The following is a 20,713-nucleotide window of genomic DNA, read 5'->3' as shown; positions in this document are numbered from 1 at the left end:
GATCTTCTAGACCTGCCTGTACAGACTTGGTGCAAGATGGTTCTCTCCGATACTGCTACTTTGCATGGTTAACCAGGTTCATACTGGTATTGTGTACTATAGAGGTGGGTAACAGAAGGCATGTAAGAGTCACCTGTAATCCACCACCAGTATTCTGGCAGAAATTTCACTGAAACATTGAAGGAGGGTAGGCCTACATGACAAACTGATAATTTGATAATATTAAAGTTATTTAGTTTCTTTTGTCAATTTGGTGTTAATATTTTTGCTTGTTTTTATTGCAGGTTCAAGATGCCAAGAGGGTCAAAAACACGACCTGCGTAGGCTGCAAAGCAGTCATTGGTGTGGCCACCAAGACCTGCAAGTTCTGCAAAACACTGCAGCCGAGAAAGCAACGACTGGTCAAGAAACTGCAGACATTTTAGGCCAAAAAAAAGAACAAAACCAACTCACATGTTCTTGATGAGGCATCTGTTTTGGTGTGTGTTTATGTCTCTAATTGTAGTTTACAAAATTAAGTCCGATAAGGTTTCTGTATTACATTTAAATCTTTTTTTTTTAGGTTTAGAAACTGAACACCCTTGGGTATAGGGCCATGGTGTTTCTCTCAAAACCAGGGAAAAGGCCTTCCACCTGGAAGACACATGTTGCACATCCGAGATGGCATCTGTCGGACCAGGCTGCAAAATGCCTTGACCGGATGAAGGCTTTATATGAGGTGTTAGTAGATGGTAAGCAATTACATTTTGTGGTCATTTCAAAAGTTACCATATAGCCTACCATAGTCTATTCTAAAATGCTCACGAACAATTAATGGAAAAAATACTTAATGATTCAACAATTCATTTAATTTTACACACACAGTCTAGGTAAAATTACATTACATTACATTGCATTTAGCTGACGCTTTTATCCAAAGCGACTTACAATAAGTACATTCGACCAGGAAGACACAACCTTGAAGAAAACAGAATCATATAAATCATAATCATATATAAAATAAATGTGCAATTAAGAAGAAGCTGACATCAGAAACAATTGGGTTAATATGTTGTATAAATATATATTCAAAGTAGAAATTGAGCTGCTAAATGCAAAACAAATCAACATTACTCTGATAGTTTTGTCTTTTTGTGTCATTGAGGTTGGACTAACCCACAACCCTCACCCAGTCTCAACGTTGAACCCTCCACAAGTGCTCCTACCACCATCCCCTCACCTAGTCCAGACGCTGAACCCGCCACTATCATTCTTACCACCATTCCCTCACCCAGTCCTAACGCCAAACCCTTAACTAGTGCTCCTACCACCATTCCATCATCCAGTCCAGAAGACCGGCAATTTTAAATAGCTTTTACATCCAGAGGACAATACTACAAAGCAAATTCACATACTTTGGGTATTTTTGTGTTATCTTACTTCACTAACCTTAATAGCCACAATCAAGCTAAATTGTCACATAACAGTAGTTATCAACTTGGTAAATAACTAGCCATGACCCATATGACCAATGGTTAACATGGACAGGTATACTGGTAAACTCTAAGAAGAGAGGCATATTTTACAACCAAAAATCCGACTGTAAACTTATTAATATGAATAATTTAAACTCATAATCCAGACTAAAAGCAGCATAGTTGCTGCTGACAAAAAAAACCTTACTGTGTGAATGTTTAAATGAATAGGACTGCTCCATGAAGGGCACACGTAGATAACCTAATACAATGTGTGTATTTGGATGATTTAATGTGTTGGTAACATGTGCATTAATATATTTAAATAAATAAATATAAGATAATTTATATATCCCCATTTGAGAAAGCATGGCTTTTATGACAGTTCAAGCCTTAGTCTTTCAGCTGCAACCCTGCGGGGTTGAAAATATAACTAGGCCTGTACAGAATAGTTGAAAGCTTTGAAACTCCATTCTTAATGTTGATACTTCAATACTAAATCATATGAATGCTATGCAGCTTTTATATATTTATTTTGTTTATTTTGCATACTATCAGATAAGAATGATGCTTCACTAATATTATTAGCATTATACTTTTAAAACAATAACATTCCACTGCATAGTATCGTTTTTGACTCGTTTCAACCATTCACTTTTAATAACTCCAATGTTGAAAAGCCCAAAAGTCAAGATTTTTCTTTTTAAAAAAAAAAGAATTCACAACATGTTTTATCCAACCAAATATTCAGCTTCAATCTATTATACTATTATTATTATTATTATTATCATCATTATATTTTTTGCGAAACAAGATTTTCACTGCGCTCAAAACATGTTGTTAGATGATGACCAGTGTTGGACACTTTTAAAAAATACTAGTTCATTTATATATATATATATATCTATCTAGTAACTTCCTAACCCTGATGATAACAGTAAAGCTACTTCTAAGGTGTTGTACAACTAAGTAAACATTAAAAAGAAACGCTTAAGGGCCATCTACATCTACACCAACAACAATAACGATGAGCGGTAATGACTCCTTAAAGGTCCCATTGCATGGTCCTTTCTACTGATCATAATACCATTGTTGAGGGATATTACCAGGGGCGTCGCCTGGACCTGGAAACATTCGGGGCTTAGCCCACAGTGGCGGCGCTACAGTCGAATTTTCTACTGCAAGACTCCCCACACGCACATACACAATTGCGCCATCTGGTGTCACAAACGTGTGCCTGCATTAGCTTTGTTACGGCAATGGATTGTGGGAGATTCTCATAGCACGTGAGGATCTCTTGAGGGTAAGGTGCCTGTATTATCTCGGTGGACAAAATGTATGTTTTTATTTTATAAGGACAATAACGTACTGTTGTGTTTGTTTAGTTTAATGTTAATTGTTTCATGCTCACAGTCACAGCAACATGTTTTTAGTGTGATTGGCTATTTGTTTTATATGATTTATCAACGTGATCATCAATAGCTAATCTGAGCACCAGAACCCAGCTCACGTGTCCTTTTATGCTGTCCATTGAAATGCAGGTATGTGAGTTTTGTACACCAGTTTATTTATGTTTAATGTTTCACATTGCTCCACATGATGCCTCGACTACAAAGTCTTCCATGTTTCTACGCTTCTTCCTCTGTGTCACAGTTTCGGGAATATCAAGATCATTGCACAGGGCCTTGGTCTTGTCATAGACCTCATGTGCTTTCTCGTTACTTCGGTAACTTTTCAGTGTGTTCTCAACTGCTGTTTTGTAATCTACTGCCTGCACCAAGTCAATTGTTTCTTGTGCCCTGAGTGGTTGAGAGCAGTGTCTGGAACATGACAGCATGTAGATGGTACTGAATTTTCAAAGCTTGCTTTCCAGTCCCTTTGCTAGAGGGGCTAAAGGCTCCCTAAAGTCTTGATCAAAGCAGGAGGTTTTTGACATGCCCAGCGAACAAGTTGTTTGTCCCCTACCTCTAGCTGTTTCTGAAATGTTTGCAATCTCTGATGGTGGACAAGAGATGTGGAGAAGAAAGAGTAGAGACACTCCAGGAGATCAACGCAGCTATGTGAGTTTTGAACACCAGTTTGTATAAGTTTAATGTTTCACATTGCTTGTGAAAAATATACTACCACTATACGATCACTGATGTTTTGTTGTTGACTGGACACTTATTTTGTAAAAGAGATAGCATGTGAGGATCTCTTAAGCAATGCAGCTCACGTGTCCTTTTTATATGCTGTCCATTGAAATGCAGGAAAGTAATCACCAGCTCTGAGTGATCTGTTGCCGAGGGGACACTACACCGGAGTTACATAAGCACAGACAAAGTGCTATTTTGGGGGGAACTCACCTCCTCTGGGGGGGGGGGCCCCAGGAAGATTTTTTTTTTAAATATTGAAGTTAAAAGCATCAATCTTGTGCACTTTGAGAGCAACATTAAGAGATATGGATACATCTCTCAACACCCATATGTCAAAAAGAAATCAAAGAATCAGAATCAGAAACGGGTTTATTATTTAAAAACACTTCATTTTCCAATTAAATCATAAACTATGTCAAATTATTAGAAGTTGTTAGTAATCAGATTAAACAGAAAAAAGGGATGGAAGGAGGAAATAATAATCCCTCATCTCTTGCTGTTTGCGGTTGAAATGATCTCTTTTGCTGGCCAAACATGCTGGATGGAAAGCAGTGGTGTCTCACTTGCCTTGGCCCTGTATCTGCAGTCCCTAAATCAGTCATGTTACTCATTGACTCTTGTCTGTTCTGGTGTTCCTGTTCATTGTTGTCTCCATGGTCGTTCTTGTCTGTTGTATCTCCTTCTTGTGTGTCCCTTTCTCCTGTTCTCCTTTCTTCATCCTCTACTCTGTTTGGCTCATCTGTGATGACTGTGGGTAAACACAAACAAGTATGTAAGTCAATCAGTTTCCAGCTCTGTCAAATAAATGAATTTCAAGATACACAAATGGGTCTTCATTAAAATGAGTGTCACCACACTGTCACAAAATGTAATGCTAACCAATAGGGGTGTAACGGTTCACAAACATTTCGGTTCGGTACGTACCTCGGTTTTTTGGTCACGGTTCGGTTCGGTACGTTTTCGGTACAGCAGAATTTTTTTTCACAAAACAAAACATATATATATATTTTTTTATTATTATTAAACTGTGAATAATGTATTCACTCAAATAAATACAAAATAAAATAAACATTAAGGTGCAGCATTTCGATGAACTAAAATAATCTGTATTTGAACTTTACTGTACTAGTACTCACAAAACATAAACTATTAGTTTTGGGTTTTTAATTATTATTAAACTGTGAATATTCACTCAAATAAATACAAAATATAATAAAATGAACATTAAGGTGCAGCATTTCGATGAACTGAAATAATCTGTATTTGAACTGTAGCCTACTGTACTAGCACCTAAGCAGCCAGTTTGACATTAGGACTTGCTTGTCATTGTATTTTCATGTTTTTTTAAATAAAAATGAACTTGTCCACATTGCTTGCCGAAAGGGCAGATCTGCTGGCACTAACAATGTCTCCTGCTGTGGAGAAAACCCTCTCTAGGGACAGAGGTAGCAGATACAGCCAGGTAGCGCTTTGCTAACATGGCAACATAAGGATATTTGGCGTTTGTAATAGCTTTGGCTCGGTCTGAACTTTCTGCGAGTGGTGGAGGCTTAAATGCTAGTGGGAGTTGGGTTTGCACTTCAGTCTTTTTTCTTTTGGTACCGGTGATATTCACGTTCGGGTGATGCCTTTTCAAGAGTGTGCAAGTTTGATGTATTGCCAGCCGCGTAACCAATTTTAGTTGAACAATGCCGACAAACAGCTTTGGTTCGGTCCACCTGTCTTTGTCCGTCATCCTTGTACGTAACTGCGAAACCAAAATGTTCCCAAACCGGAGACTTCAATGAAGCTGGAGGATTTTCGAGCTCAACTTTATCTGCGTTCGCCATGAATTTTTGACAGTTCCTCAAATTACTGACTACATTTGAACGCATCCCTCTGACCAGCTCTCATAGTATGCCTCTCATCCAATGAAATGACTTGCTCGCTCTATGACGCGTTGAACCCAATGTGAGCAAATTACTCTGAATGCTGCGACGCAGCACCTGAGATTACTTCCAAAAAGTTATTCACGTTCTCAATTTTTTACGTTTAACGTTATATTCGTTCGGTACACTTCGGTACACACCTGTACCGAACCGAAGGGCCCGTACCGAATAATTTCGGTACGGGTACGTGTACAGTTACACCCCTACTAACCAATTGAAAATAGTTAAATTTACATTGGAAACCTCTTGTAGATATAACTGTTAAGAGTAGTTATCTGCCAATAGGACAGAATCATTCCTATACAAATGCAGTTTGAGTAATTCACTTAATATATTCACTTAACACTTTAATATAGTCATTTTCACTTAATACTCTAATATAGTCATCTTTCTGCATTCAACACTAAAGAAAGCTCTACAATTTGACATGATAATGAGGAAAAAAGGCCTCCAACAATGCAGATCATTTTTTGATCATATCAATTTTAAGATGGGGGTCAAGGCTTAATATTTGGGAGCATAGTGTCCCTTCCCCCTTTCAGGAGCCCCACTGGATTAACTTTGATCTGAAATATTTGTATACAAAGCTTGTTAGCTGGCTGTCCATCTCATAATGTTCACATAGAAACTAGCTGTCAATAGGAAATATCAATCAGAAGAATTATAATTTCTTGCAAAAATCTGTCACAAAAGAGGTTGCACATTTAAATGCAGGTGTTGTTATGGCAACGTCAGTGGCCAGACAGCCACATTTACTGCTGCAAATACGTTCAAACATGCTGTTGACACATAAAGCAGTGTTAACTATGCCACCATTTCAGCTGACTTTTTCTCAGAAATACTGTCACATAACATCCATATATTTCAGTGCTAGGTTGATGCTTAGCTAAGCTAACTATGAAACACTTTAACTGACAGGACTCCGGATCAACTGTGTAATGTAAGGTAGCTTCTAGCTTCATGTCGAACACTGACAGTAAGTCAACATTTCCCAGAGAGCTTTCTTTGAAATCATCAGGTAACGCTAAAAAACACAACATTTAGATTGAATGACAAAGTGTTTATTTAATATATCTGGCTACTAGCTATAGCTACTTGCTAACGGTTTAGCTTACCCGCGCGATTCAAAGTAACGTCAACGTAGCTATCATTTATGCTTTGCTTACATGTTCGCATAACTTGTAAGTTTAATGACATTTACATACCTTGTTCACCTGGCTCAGGTGGTGGCTCTGGGGTTGTTGTGTGAGCCACCACTTGAGAATTGCCGCCTTTTTTATTTAAAAAAATGTCTAATGTCCATCTTCAGAAACTACGCGTCCGCGGCTGAAAGTTTAAAGTTCAAACACTGTCACAGAGGAGAGGTACGTACCTGTCAGCCAATAAAACACGTTTATTTCCATGCAACTCTCTGATTGGTCTGGTGGTGTCTTGCCTCTGTTGCATTCACTGAACACGGGAAATTACAATCCTGCCGTCCTCTAGGTAAAGTACGGTTAATGTATTATATTATTGAGGGAGAATTTGTCCGGGGCTAAAGAAAAAACATCCGGGGCTAAAGCCCCGGATGCCTACCCCAGGCGACGCCCATGGATATTACAATAGAAAAATACTGTGCAATTTTCCAAACTCAGATTGGTTTCTCATACATTATCTCTGTATAGTATGAGTTTTCACTCCCTGTGCTAAACGGCTCGATGGAGTTCCTGCCCCCACCCTCCTGTGCGTCCACTGTGCTCCGATTGGTCAGCTCTGCCACTCTGTTCTGATTAGTCAACCACCAGAGAGGCTCTGCCCTTAGCAAAAAAATCTATAGAATACTATAGAAAGATCTATGGACGAATTCTATAGAAATGTTCTGTAGAATACTACAGGATTTTTGCGGACATAGTATAGAAATGTAACTATAGATTCTGGGAAATAATCTATAGAATACTATAGAAAGATCTATGGACGAATTCTATAGAAATGTTCTGTAGAATACTACAGGATTTTTGCGGATATACTATAGAAATGTTACTATAGATAATCTATAGAATATAGTACTATAGAAAATATATACTGTGTAGATGGTTTTTTTGTAGAAAATAATCTATAGAATCCTATAGAAAAACCCATGGATGCTTTCTATAGAAGTGTTCTGTAGAATACCATTCTGTAGAAAACTATAGCATTAGTGACCTATATTCTATAGAATCTGTGGATATTTCTATAGAACTTCTTTGAGGAATACTATAGCATTTTTGCAGATATTCTATAGAATGTACCTATGGATTTTACTATAGATTCTGCAAAATAATCTATAGAACAATCTATTGATGTTTCTATAGAATTTCTGTAGAATATACTGCAGGATAGTGGCAAATATTCTATAGAATTCACCTATGGATTCTACTATAGATTCCACCAAATAATCTATAGAATCATATAGAAAATTGCTATTGTTTTCTATAAAATTGTTCTGCAGAACAGTACAGGATTGGTGTAGAAATTCTATAGAATTAACCTATAGATTTTCCTATAGATTAAATCCATGGATGTTTTCTATATAACTGCTCTGTACTCTATAGAATAAGCTCTACAATATGAATGGACAATACAGAATCTTCTATAGCTAACACCACATGTGTTGTGACATTATATAGAATATTGAATTATATAGCAATGCCTGATATTGAGTCACATACAGCTATATATTTGATACATGTTTTAGAGAATGCCCCACAGTAATTATGTGTTACATGCCATATAATAGACTGAAAAACAGAGTAGAGTACTGCAGACTCCAATGAGTTGTTTGTAACAGACTCACACTAACAATAGCTATTGTTATATCACTTAGCTTTAATCTCCAGTTGTAACAGATAATTAGTTACATAACAAAAGTGATCAACGTATACATACAGATGCAGTCACAGAAATTCTGGAGCATTTACATCAGAATACAATAAAAATTGTGAAGCATGGCAGTGAGTAAAATATGTTACTATCCAAGCAAATATAAAGTACCTTAAATAAGCATGTGTGTTAAAAGTACCAAGATTAGAGCATACAAACTGAGCATAAATGTAATAGAACATTGGGCTATATACATTTATTATTTATATTTATTTATTATATCCCAATATACAAGGTTTAATATAATATTGTTATGCCGGTAAGCTACTTTTTCGCAAGTTATGCGAATTTGGGCCAAGAGACCTTCTGGGATAATGAAATGAATGATGAATCTGTACTCTATTGGCTGGCGTCTGGAGGTGTTGCCACTTTCCTTGCCGAGACCACTTTGGCAGCCCCATTCAGTTTCTGGCGGATGGCCAGCCGTACCTCCATGTCCGTCTTGGTGGTGAAGATTTGTTTTGCTGCCGCTATAACAGAATAATATATTGAAATTTGCATTAAAGCCATTCACCAAAGAATATTGATTCATGAAGGTAATAAATCAATCAATTTTTTTTAATGCAATGGTTAATATAAATAGTAATTTAATCAGTACATGTATTCATATTATAATAGATGGTCGATTTATGACTATATATTACTACACAGAAACTCTACAAATAGTTCACTTAATTCCCAGCATCACAACATTGTTTTCCACTACACTACAAAATATGTATAACTACCATGTACTTGGAAGATTTCAACTTGCACATGATTTCAATATAAATCTACTTTATTTGCCAAGTTGCATCATACTCCCACCTAACACACTACGTATATATGACGTAGTGGTTAGGTACCGTTTAGGTAATGTCTTGAAAATACGTAGTATTTACATAGTACATGTTTATGCACGTACTTCAGCAACGTTAGGCCAACTACGTAGTTATATTACGTTGTGAATACGTAACAAGGACACGTAGATGTTTATTTGGTGATCTGAGATTTGTTTTTGTACATATTAGTTAATTTTAACGTTATTTAATTAATGCATAGAAGCAATTTTCTCCATAGAACAAAATTATTAGTTTTTGTATGTGTATGTGAAAATTGTGTGAAAACTAGAATACATTTTACTAAAGTAAACTGAACAAGTGTGCACACTGCACACAATGTATAGAGCAGTTGCATGGCGGTTTGGCAGTTGGAATCTTTGGTACGATCTTTGTTCAGATATTGCGCTTTTACAGCGGGAACTACGACATGTCTTGATAAAATATGACATGTTTCTTTAATAGAACATGGAGGATATGTGAAGCAAAGTTTAGCACAAAGTAGAAACAAACATTTGCAGGGGAAGCCGAAAGGTCATGAGAAAGTGCCCATTTGGTAATTTCACTACGTAGTAAAAAAACGTATCTGGCAGTCCAGAAATTCTACTAAACCACTACGTTGTAACTACGTAGTTAATACGTAAATTTGTTAGCTGGGACTATTGCTACATATCAACAAATCTTACCAATTATTTCAGCAACCTCTTCTTGTGGAATGCTGTCCTTCCTCTTGCCAGCATCAGACTCCTTACTGGCCTTGTAGCCAGTAAGTGAGTGCTTGGCCATGTACTCTGTGCAATACAGGCCATGGAGGAGGTCATTGATGAATTTCTGCAGCGAGGTGGTCGAACATCGCCTAATCTGCCACTTTGCTATTGGGAACTGCAATGAAATCCAACAGCATAATATTGTATTTTATTAATTGACTGTGACAAGTAACAAATAATAATAATAATAAAAAAATATATATATAATAATAATGTACCATCTAATAATAATTAATTAATAATTAATAATAATAATAATTAATTCCTTACATTTATTATAGCGCTTTATCAATGACTCAAAGCGCTTTACACGCACACATTACACATATATGATACATGCAATGGTCAGATACTGTGGACAATACCCACAGGAGCAAGTTCAGGTGAAGTGTCTTGCCCAAGGACACACCGGCTTTACAGACGCAGCAGCGGCGGGTTTCACCCCTTGATCTGATGATCATTGCACAGCGCACTGCGCCACACCGTCCATCTTCACGCCTCGAAGACATCGAGGCGCTTTTACAAGTACACATTGGTATTATACATGTACTGTGGACATTACCCACAGGAGCAAATCCGGGTGAAGTGTCTTGCCCAAGGACACAACGGCTTGACACAGTGGCGGCAGGAGCGGGTTTCGAACTGGAGTTCCCCAGCACTCCTCCCTTGATCTGATGATCGGATGCACAGACCACTGCGCCACCCGTCCCTTAGATATAACCATCTAATATCCACACAGACTGAAGCAGGTATTACAATTGATGATATTGGAGTTTGCAATCGGAATTTATGCTGCTATAGGTTACAGTAGGTGGATGATATTGGAATTTCAACGTATATTATAATGGTGATGGCGAAATGGATCTTTAGGCCACCATTTTGCACAATCTCCAGGCCAATTAAGAGATCTGGAATAATGAAATGAATGATTAAACAATTCTCTACTCTTTTGAATTGATCTGCTGCTGACGGTACCAACCACTTCGCCACGGAGGCTCAATTTTGATATAATTAAAATTGAATATACAAATTGACACAGGCACTGCACCATGACACTAGTCCAGCTGATGAGTTTGGAAGTAATACATCTGGAATTCTCTTCCTACTTAGCGGAAACATCAAATTGAAAAGATAATTCCTTACCTTTTTTGCTGATGGGGAACCAGCAACCGATGCATCTCCATCATCTCCATCTCTGTAAGGCACGCAAGGTAATAACTAATTAACTTCACATCCCAATAGTATGCAGTGTTTGTTAGAAAAATGTGCTCAACCCTTTTGGCGCTAATTTTATATTTTTTGTGCATTGCTCAGCGCTGGATATTTCATATATGTATTTCAAATAATATGTATTTCATATATGTATATATTTAGTTCATATATATATATATATATATATTTGATATATATATATTCCATTCATATATGTAGGCCACGAGTGCATTAAGGTCAAACGTCGACTAGTCGCCTGCCGCGCCGAAAGAGTTAAACAGAAAAAGCTGGTTTGTTGTAAATAATTAAACACTGCATGGCCCAGAGACATGTACAACCAAAATCCAGTGTGTACTAGAATCGTTACAATTATAACAGAAGCCCAAAAGACAGTAATAATTATTCATAAAAAATGTAAAACTCATTAATTTACCTCAGTGTACTTGACTCTCGATTGAAGGGACTTGGAGGTGTCCTCATGGGCATTGTCATATCTGGCAGCTTTGGAGCTGGCGTGTGACATAGCAGCTCCAATTTGGCAACAACATCTCCAGCGACTGGAAATATTCATTGGCACATTTCAGACATGGGTTCGAAGTACATATTTTTTCTAATGTAAACTTAAAACATATTCATAAACATTTTATATATAAAGGTTTTGGAACACAACAGCATTCAGTTTTCATGCATTAGCAGAAATAATGCAAATCACCCATCCTCCATGTTTTGGACTGCTACTGCGATCAGACCCGCCAGACTGTCTTCCCCCCAATGTAATAAAACAATTATCTGTAATGCTGAATAAGTGAAATTGAACACTTACTTTTGTTCATTCTCAATGACGCCAGCAATGTAGCTTTCTCCTCCTCAAGGATGTCTATTTGTTGTTGAAGTAGTTTGCATTTTGCGGCATTCCTGGCCGGGATGCGAACATGCGGCTTCGGGCGGTCCACTGTTGTCGTGGCTGTGTGAATACTTTTCCTGCAAATAAATATTTATTAATTATTTAAAACTAGGTGATGTTTCTTTTTGCCCATGGCATGACACAATTTTGGGTAGACATACTTACACACCTACATACATAAGCAAAGTACAAATAAAGGTACCAGAAATGTTGGTGTTTAATGGTGTATATAACCAAATATAATGGTGTCAAACGGCACAAAAGTTATACTTCTTCTATATGTGTTACCATTACACCCTGCAATACCACTACGCTGACAACAATGTAGCCATATGCACGAGTATCAGAATTTCAAAAACCACTAGTCCTGCTGGCGAGTTGTAAATTATCTTGAAGTTCTACCCTTGTAAATAGATATTGTATATATGTTTTTTTATTTATTGGACCGCGGACATAAAATGATAATACATAGTACATAACATAAACAATAGTGAGTTGCATGCTTACTATTGTATTGAGAGTACACTCCACTTAGTTGAGCTTATATATATATATATATATATTTACCTTCAGCTGTTCCAATACCGATGATGTCATGCTGCTCATTGTCTTCTTCTTCTTGGCAGCGTTTGAAGGTGGTTTGGGAAGGGATGGTTCTTCCTATAACATAGAAATAAATGTATTGCCTTATATATATGCAACTTGTCATGGCTGATGAATATAAGTTATAAATAGTGAATATAATGTAATATGGTGAAATGTTGCTATGGATTAACTGATTTCCTCAAAAGCTAGACACTATATTAACTGTATCTCACTTCCACAATTTAATTAAACAGGCCAGCATATATGCATGGTACGTTAGATGAAACCCAGCCACCATGGCAGTAACCATCACTCCTAAAACTAGGATGCAATTATAAATTATATATAAACACGTTTATTAAACTGCCATATACTGCATATGACTGACAGTATGATGCAGACAAACACAAACCACCAAATCTAAAATGGAGAAATGTAAACAAATTAAATTATATCATGGTCTTCGATGTCCGAGAGCTTCCTCTTCGGTTCTCTCTTCCCTCGGCCCAGTTCCGGTGACTGCAGCTCTGCACTGCCTAACCGCACAAACTCGTCCCTGTGCCGCAGAAGCTGCTTACGTTGAGCTGAAAAGAACAATAATAATATAATATATACAGGAGTACCTATATATGTACATACATCGATCCCGGTAGACTGAGAATATAGACATTGCAGTCTAACTGGGACCCTCAGGGTGCTTACAAATATCAATGTTTCTCACCGGCTAGCACACACACTTTTTGTCCAACATTTGTTTCTTCTAATTATTAATTACCACAAAATGTACTGGACAATTTACTCCATTCCCCGTATACTACACACGCAGCCTCATCTATAGCAAGCTTTATATGATTATAGATCTAGTCCATTCCATTCTATTGTGGCGCCTCGTTTATTTAGTCTTAAGTCAATTAAGACAGTTACATGTAGGTAAATTCTTGCACAATACTTCAATATTACTTGTTGACTGCTTATTTGTGTAATGCAGCAGTCGGACCACACACTAATTAGATTTTTTGGAATTAGCTAAAGTTATTTGGCAAAACAAGTGCCCCCCCCTAAAAATGCCAAATAACTTTTTCCAGACACGCAAGATATGTGGGACTTTTGGTTCCATGATTCAGAGCAGAGATTGATCTCAAAAGATTCAGAGCAGATTCAGATTGATCTCAAAAGTGTGAGTAATTTCCGATATTATAAAGCTCATATACTATTTCCAATATTATTTCATAAAAACGAAGCTATGAGTGAGGATACATTATTTAGACATAGCTCTATTAAAACATCTATAGATAGATATATATTTATTGTGTGGATTCTGCTTACCTGCAAACTTGACCACCTTAGCCAGCGACAATTGGATATCGCTCCCCTCCACTCCGCCTTTGGGCCACGCCACTTTAACAACAGTTTCATTCTCCGACACGGATTCCATTGTCAAAGACGAAGGCTCTTGGATCCACGAAACCTTGCCGATGTCAACCGCATTCTCATTAAAAAAGTCAAAGAGAGCGAAACCCATTTTGTTTGCCATCTATATCTATTCCACAACTAGTTCTTGAATCTTGGTAAAGCTGATACAACATACAAATAGAAAAATCAGTGATAATGCGTTCAACTTCAAAATAAATATATCTCCACTCTCCAGCGATCAAAAATCCCGCTAATATACTGCATTGAACTCTGGGTACGAGGTTTCGAATTGTCCAATCACATTTAGGGTAAGTCCCGATCCACTTCTGCCGGATAAGAGCTACGCGCTCATTGGATGATCCACGGGATGACGTAATTCCATTTCCGGTTCATTGAGTGTGTGCTTGTAAACTTCCAGTCTACGTTAGAGCGGGAGACGCATACAAGGACTTCTCAGCAGACATCGCACCACGAAAAAAAAAAACGAATGGCTCACTACTCAACTCAACGACTAACACTCTTGCAGAGGATATGTTGGAAATGCACACATCATATATATTTTTTGCACTTACTTTCTGGATATTGTACATCTGTTCATCTGTTATATAAACTAGCATTACTTAAATATGCAGAGAATAATTGAAATGTTTAAATATGTATTTCCCCCCCCGATATAACATCAAACTATGTTTTGTAAAAGTTTATTAAATTAATCTGTAAAATGTTATCATATTGTGGATTTATTAAATTATGTATTTTCCTTTGTTATTTATGTGTGCGTTTGTTTTGAGGATATAATTCATTAGTACCTAAACAGGGACTCTGAGAGAGGAGTAAAAGGTGCAAGCCCTTTACTGTTGCTTCCCAAGTTTGACATCATCAAAGGCTTTGTGCCAGAATATATGCATTCTGTTTGCCTTGGGGTGGTCAGACAGATTACCGAGCTGTGGTTGGATGGGGCCAATAATGACCAGCCATTTCATTTGAAGCGACAGCAGCTCGAGCATATCGACAGCACTCTCACAAAGTTGAAGCCGCCATCAGATATAACAAGGACTCCGCGTTCATTGAATGAACGCCAATTCTGGAAGGCGTCAGAATGGAGATCGTTTCTCCTCTGTTACTCGCCAGTTGTCCTGAAAGACGTCTTGCCAAGGGCCTACTTCGTTCACTGGCTATTGCTTGTGCATGCCATAAATGTGCTCATGGCTCCTCTTGTGTCTCCAGAGGATATCAATATGGCGGAACTGTGTCTGGTGAAGTTTGTCACCATGATACAAGAATTGTATGGAGTACAACATATGTCCTACAACATACACACACTGACACATCTGGCCAATAGTGTGCGGCACTGGGGTCCACTTTGGACGTACTCGGCATTTGTTTTTGAGGATGCCTGTGGAAAGCTTTTGGATTTGTTTTCCGGGACTCAGGCAGTGCAAATGCAAGTCTTCCGATATTTCTTTGCCAGACAAAAACTGACACTGTATGCAGAGGAATATATGGAACAAATGTCCGATGAAGCTGGAACTTTCTTGTGTAGAATGTTGAGTAAAACAAAAAATATTCAGAAAATTCTCCAGATCCAGCCAAGTGTTAGCGTCTTTGGTACACCACGTATCAGACAATTCACTATTGCAGAGCGATTTGCACTGCAGGAATACCAAAATGTTGTACATTTTGGTTCTCCGATGTCTTGTTACACACGAGCAATCATTGACAGTAAAGTGTATACAAGTTCCGCATATTGCGAAAATCTAAAGCGAGACAACTCTGTAATCCTATTGGATAATGGGGACTGGGGTAGAATTCATTCATTGGTAGTGGTGGACAACATATGTGGCTGCATTGGAGATTGTAGATGTGATAGACTCTATGTATTCTACAGGACATTGGTCCCAGAAGCTCCACAGTTCCGTGCATATGATAACTTTGTAAAGTGTGACACTGCCAGTGATACTGTACTGGTACAGACCTCACTGAGGTTGTCTGCAGTACCAGCCACGAAGATTGCAAACAAAGGGGTGATGATGAATGTAGGTGACAGGATGTATTTGTGCAAACTCCCGAAGTTTGAGCTAGACTAGATATAGATGTATTTTGTATTTAGACTGATGAGTTCCAGTTTACCGTCTTTCTCACTGTAAATAACTCTTATACACTGTACAGGGTGAACCTTTCATTGTAATAAATGCATTAATAGTGACTCTACTGTTTTGTTTGTTTGTATCCCCATATAAGCAACAATGAAGTCCGTTCAAAATTGTGCAAATATATGGATATTCAGCATTTGGTATAATAGCCAAGTACCGGTATATCTGCTGTATAGAATAGTATTTATTTGGTATAATTCTAGTTCTGTAGAATGATATAAAAAATCTACAGATTATTAAATGCGTTTCATAAAATGTTGTGGATCACTGTTTTTCTCAATAGAATTCTATAGAATACTGTATCATAGAAACTTGTTTAGATAGGTTACATAATTTAATTGGGCACATAATCCAGTATACATTTGTAAAGATTTCAAAGGGATCTACCCGTACAGCTTTTGCAAAGCAGCTCAGTTCCACAAAATGATGTAGATTACTATGATTTTCTCTATTCCAATTTAAAGACGAGTTTTATATCATTCTATAGAATTTAGTATAGGTTGCACCAGAGAGAAAAATGTTTTCTTTGAATGCTATAGATTTCTATAGATTTCTACAGATATGTCATGAGTCGGTTCTGTCCTATAGAATTCTTTAGATTGTTATAGTTTTAATTATAGAAGTTTATAGAAAAGTACAAATGTATAGTATTCTACAGAATGATCTAGAGATTTCTATAGATTTCTACAGATATGTCATGAGTCGGTTCTGTCCTATAGAATTCTTTAGATTGTTATAGTTTTAATTATAGAAGTTTATAGAAAAGTACAAATGTATAGTATTCTACAGAATGATCTAGAGATTTCTATAGATTTCTACAGATTTCTTTAGCATGGCGACTATGTTCTATAGATTTCTACAATATTCTATAGATTTCTACAAGATTCTATAGATTTCTACAAGATTCTATAGGATTTTATAGATTTTTTTGCTAAGGGTGCCCCTGTTGACATCTGCCGTAAAGTGGTTTAGCGGGTACTTAGCAACATAGCAATACTAGATTTGAGAATCGATATAGATAGTTATATAGATAGCTTACATATAGCATACAATGGCCTATGGAGCATACAATTTCGAACCTCCGTTCGATCCTAGAATGGACCAAATCGCGAGTCTTGCCTCGCCGTTCACTAGAGCAGACCAAACAGTGTCATTGTGGTACGTTTTTATCTAGTATATGTCTTACATTTCAGATGTCATCAGATGTACCTACAACTGTTGTTATTTAGGTGCCGTTGTGGAAACTGCGCTTTGATGCCAAGTGACGGAGAAAACGTGTGCTGCAATAGCATAAGAAAGGTAGCCTAGCTTAGTTACATTATGTCGGCAGCTAGCTGAAAACACCAACACGCATACATATTTGTCAAGTCAATAGACTATTATATGCACTTTTATTACTTCCTTAGTAATTTAATGTTTATTTTGTAAACCTTTCCCATAGTTGGTTTAATTGCTAAACGTGTTTTTTAACACATCTTACCTTCATAGGTTGTAACACGCATGCTGCAAGTTCCAGAACCCATTAACTGCATGGTTGACCACCCAGGACTAGAGCCTAACTGCTTGAACCCATACACCCTGCAGAATCTCCACAATATTTATAAATACAGTTTCGGACTTTGACAAATACAATGGAAGAAGAGTAAGTTATTGTTACCTGTAATAAACTACTACCGTTTGATGAAAAATCAAATCATGGTTTGCTGTATATGAATGATATGTTATAGGAGCAAATAATTCAGGAAAGAAAGGCTCCTAAGTATTTCCATCAAACTTTATTTTTACAAATGTACATCATCCATTCCTCTCCTGATAGGCGTTCTCAATATCTTGCGTATCGCAGCTTTGTAAGCTGGTGCTGGGGATATTTAGGGCGAGGCATCAGAGTGGTGATTCCGTCGTGTGTTGTGCTCCGGATCCGCCAGGAGTTTCCAGATCTGGCTGGACAATATGTAGGATTTCGACCTCCTTTGGGGGGAAACGGGAGAAACGGCTGACAATCATTTCCTCCTTGGGGGGCCTGTCAAATTGAATTGACAGGTCCTCTGGGACGTGGATTTGTTTCAGCTCGTCCACAAAGGGTGTAGGGTCCAGAAAGACTTTGTGAAACACAAGCCTCGTCAGCTCATCCACATAGACTGAAAAAGAAAGCATTGTATAAATAATTAGTTATTCACTTTTATTGTTCATTGTATCTTTAATCATTTGAAATGTAAGTTCTGTTAATAATAACAAATATTTCACAACTTACTGTATGTAGGGTCGTTCTTAACAGGCTTGACCGTACACTCTCCCCTCTTTGATTTTGGATAAGCCAATTTGAAGACAAGTTTTCCTGCAGCAGTTGTCGCTTGGTCACGCCCAGCATTCTCGTTGTGATGCATTGCTGCTAGACACAACCTATAGAATAGCAAAATAAAATGAGACTTTGTGTTATTACATTACATTAAGCTGACGCTTTTATCCAAAGCGACTTACAATAAGTACATTCGACCAGGAAGACACAACCTTGAAGAAAACAGAATCATATAAGTACATCAGGTTTCATAGAGCCAAACAGAATTCTGTTATGACAGAATAAAACCCTCATGCCACTAAACAGTGACTGTGTTATAAGATGCTACAGAATAAAGTATACAGTGTATTACCTGCACAACATTCCAATGAAGGGGAAAACCACATTTTTTGGGGTAAACCGCAGAATTAAGTTGTGGAAGGACTCCAGGGATGAGGTCTGGTAGTGATGGCTTAGCTTTAGCACATCTTTGAGAACTCTCTTGTTGGTGAGTATCGTTTCAACTCTGGCGAGTATTGAGCCTTGAGTAAAATGACAAAGACATTAGGTAAATCACCAGCACATTAGAACATTACAACAATAATTTGCCATAACAACAATGTTATATTTACATTCTATATTGTTGATCTTATGGAAGTGAAATATTGAATTTACCACCTTTTAGGTTTATTTGCATCGCTTGCGGCTCCTACAGGATGTGTGCACTTGGGGAACAGGGGGTCATCATGCACGTGAACGTTTTGTAGGTGGTTGACCAGTGACGTCCACCTAGCCACCTTCTCTGGCTCTCATATCTCCTGCGACCTTTCCCCGCCTGTTGTTGTAGATTATCGAAATTCTGCTGCTGATCAGTGTTCCACTTGTGGATAATAGCAGGCTCCAGGTAACTCTTAGCATGCCTCCTGAAGGTCCCATACCCGATGATCTCCAGCTGCATGGCTCTGCATATCTATGAATAAATAGAAAAAAAGGAAACGTTTTTGAAAAAGTCCACTGCTGTCATTTTTGCTGCGTGTGTGTGTGGGTACGCACGCGCGCACCCACACGCAGCAGCATCAGCCCTCTCTCTACTTGCTACAAACTTAAATATGAAAAGGTTCAACTACACACACACACACACCAGGGTTTCCGCTAGGATTTTTTCTCGCCGGTCAAATGTCCGAACAGAATTTATTTTACCGGACAAATTTGAAACTTACCGGTCATGTTTCAATAATAATAAGAGTTGTGTAGCAGAGTTTCCGTTAGCAGGTAATTACCGGACTATGACCGGATATGCTGAGGTTTAAAACTCAGTTAATGGGAGTCATTTTTATATTGCTTCAGTTTATAATCGTAACAGATCGAAAAATTCAGATTCATTTTTCAATAAATGATTCCACAAACAACAAACAACATCATTATTACATTCAAAGAAACTACTTGTAGTAGCCTAGATGAAGTACATTATTCAAAAGTTTACATTAACTTAAGAAGAATAACACGGGAGAAACGGATCCTCTCTTTTCCCTTCTCTCCTGACAGCCCGTCAGTTTCTCATGCAGCGCACTAAACAGTGGGCGGGGCTTCAGGTAATTATGCAGCAGCTGATCTGATCTCTCTCTCACGTCCGGTTATACTTCACTCGCGTTTATGTCCATATCGATCAGATCCAGCTCTCCTGATCGGCCTTTATAGAGAGCACCGATCAAACTATTAAGAGTGAATATTGGCCGATAATGACCGGCGGGCAATCGATAGGAGCATCGGACATTTTGACCGGCAAGTTTTGAATTTACCGGTTTTTATTACATTTTACCAGCTAAAAACCGGTAATTACCGGCTAACGGAAACCCTGACACACACACATCATCGGCATAGATTGCGTAATAATGTATTGCGCACCTTGGAGGTGCAGTGCAGGCATATTGTCATTCAAGAGATGCGTAGTTATTTTGGAAAGCATGTTTTTCTTTGAGCCTATTTACCTCGTTAACGTAAAAAATACTCAATACATTGACACATGCATTATTTGTGATTAAAATAATGGTTGTTGGTAATGTATTAGCGACCCCCACAGATGTATAGTTTCACTGCGTCCATGGGAGCTCAGCTCCCTCCTTATGTAAGCTCAGCTCCCATTGGCTCCTACATAACTCGAACCCTGGATG

At 37.8% G+C, this 20,713-nt stretch overlaps 3 protein-coding genes across 17 annotated transcripts in view; 1 reads left to right on the top strand and 2 right to left on the bottom strand.

Annotated features, from left to right (window-relative positions):
* Positions 1-20,713, top strand: part of LOC117560565 — a 30,710-nt gene that overhangs the window by 8,110 nt on the left and 1,887 nt on the right. For all 10 annotated transcript variants that reach the window (XM_034237487.1, XM_034237484.1, XM_034237483.1 and 7 more), the window contains 2 exons: positions 285-479; positions 563-731. The gene's annotated coding sequence lies outside the window, so the exon portion shown is untranslated. The remainder of the gene's footprint in view (positions 1-284; positions 480-562; positions 732-20,713) is intronic.
* LOC117560600 (BEN domain-containing protein 6-like) lies at positions 8,755-12,112 on the bottom strand. The gene is made up of 5 exons (XM_034237532.1): positions 12,036-12,112; positions 11,646-11,769; positions 11,144-11,195; positions 9,920-10,115; positions 8,755-8,885 (listed from the first exon to the last, which is right to left on the bottom strand). The coding sequence occupies exons 1-5, from the start codon at positions 12,043-12,045 to the stop codon at positions 8,755-8,757; spliced, it is 513 nt and encodes a 170-aa protein (XP_034093423.1). The 5' UTR covers positions 12,046-12,112.
* The window catches only part of LOC117560564, a 7,802-nt gene continuing 5,004 nt past the window's right edge, over positions 17,916-20,713 (bottom strand). For 2 of the 6 annotated variants that reach the window (XR_004571184.1, XR_004571187.1), the window contains exons 4-7: positions 19,221-19,512; positions 18,916-19,084; positions 18,519-18,667; positions 17,921-18,405 (exon numbers count right to left, since the gene is read on the bottom strand). The gene's annotated coding sequence lies outside the window, so the exon portion shown is untranslated. Of the gene's footprint in view, positions 18,406-18,514; positions 18,668-18,915; positions 19,085-19,125; positions 19,513-20,713 lie in introns of those variants that run through there. The other 4 variants (XR_004571185.1, XR_004571189.1, XR_004571188.1 and 1 more) reach the window with 4 other exon arrangements.

The sequence above is a fragment of the Gymnodraco acuticeps genome, unplaced genomic scaffold (assembly GCF_902827175.1).
Source record: "Gymnodraco acuticeps unplaced genomic scaffold, fGymAcu1.1, whole genome shotgun sequence".
Lineage (NCBI taxonomy): Eukaryota > Metazoa > Chordata > Actinopteri > Perciformes > Bathydraconidae > Gymnodraco > Gymnodraco acuticeps.
Note: the sequence above shows the minus strand (reverse complement) of the source record. Positions and strands in the feature narration are given on the sequence as shown.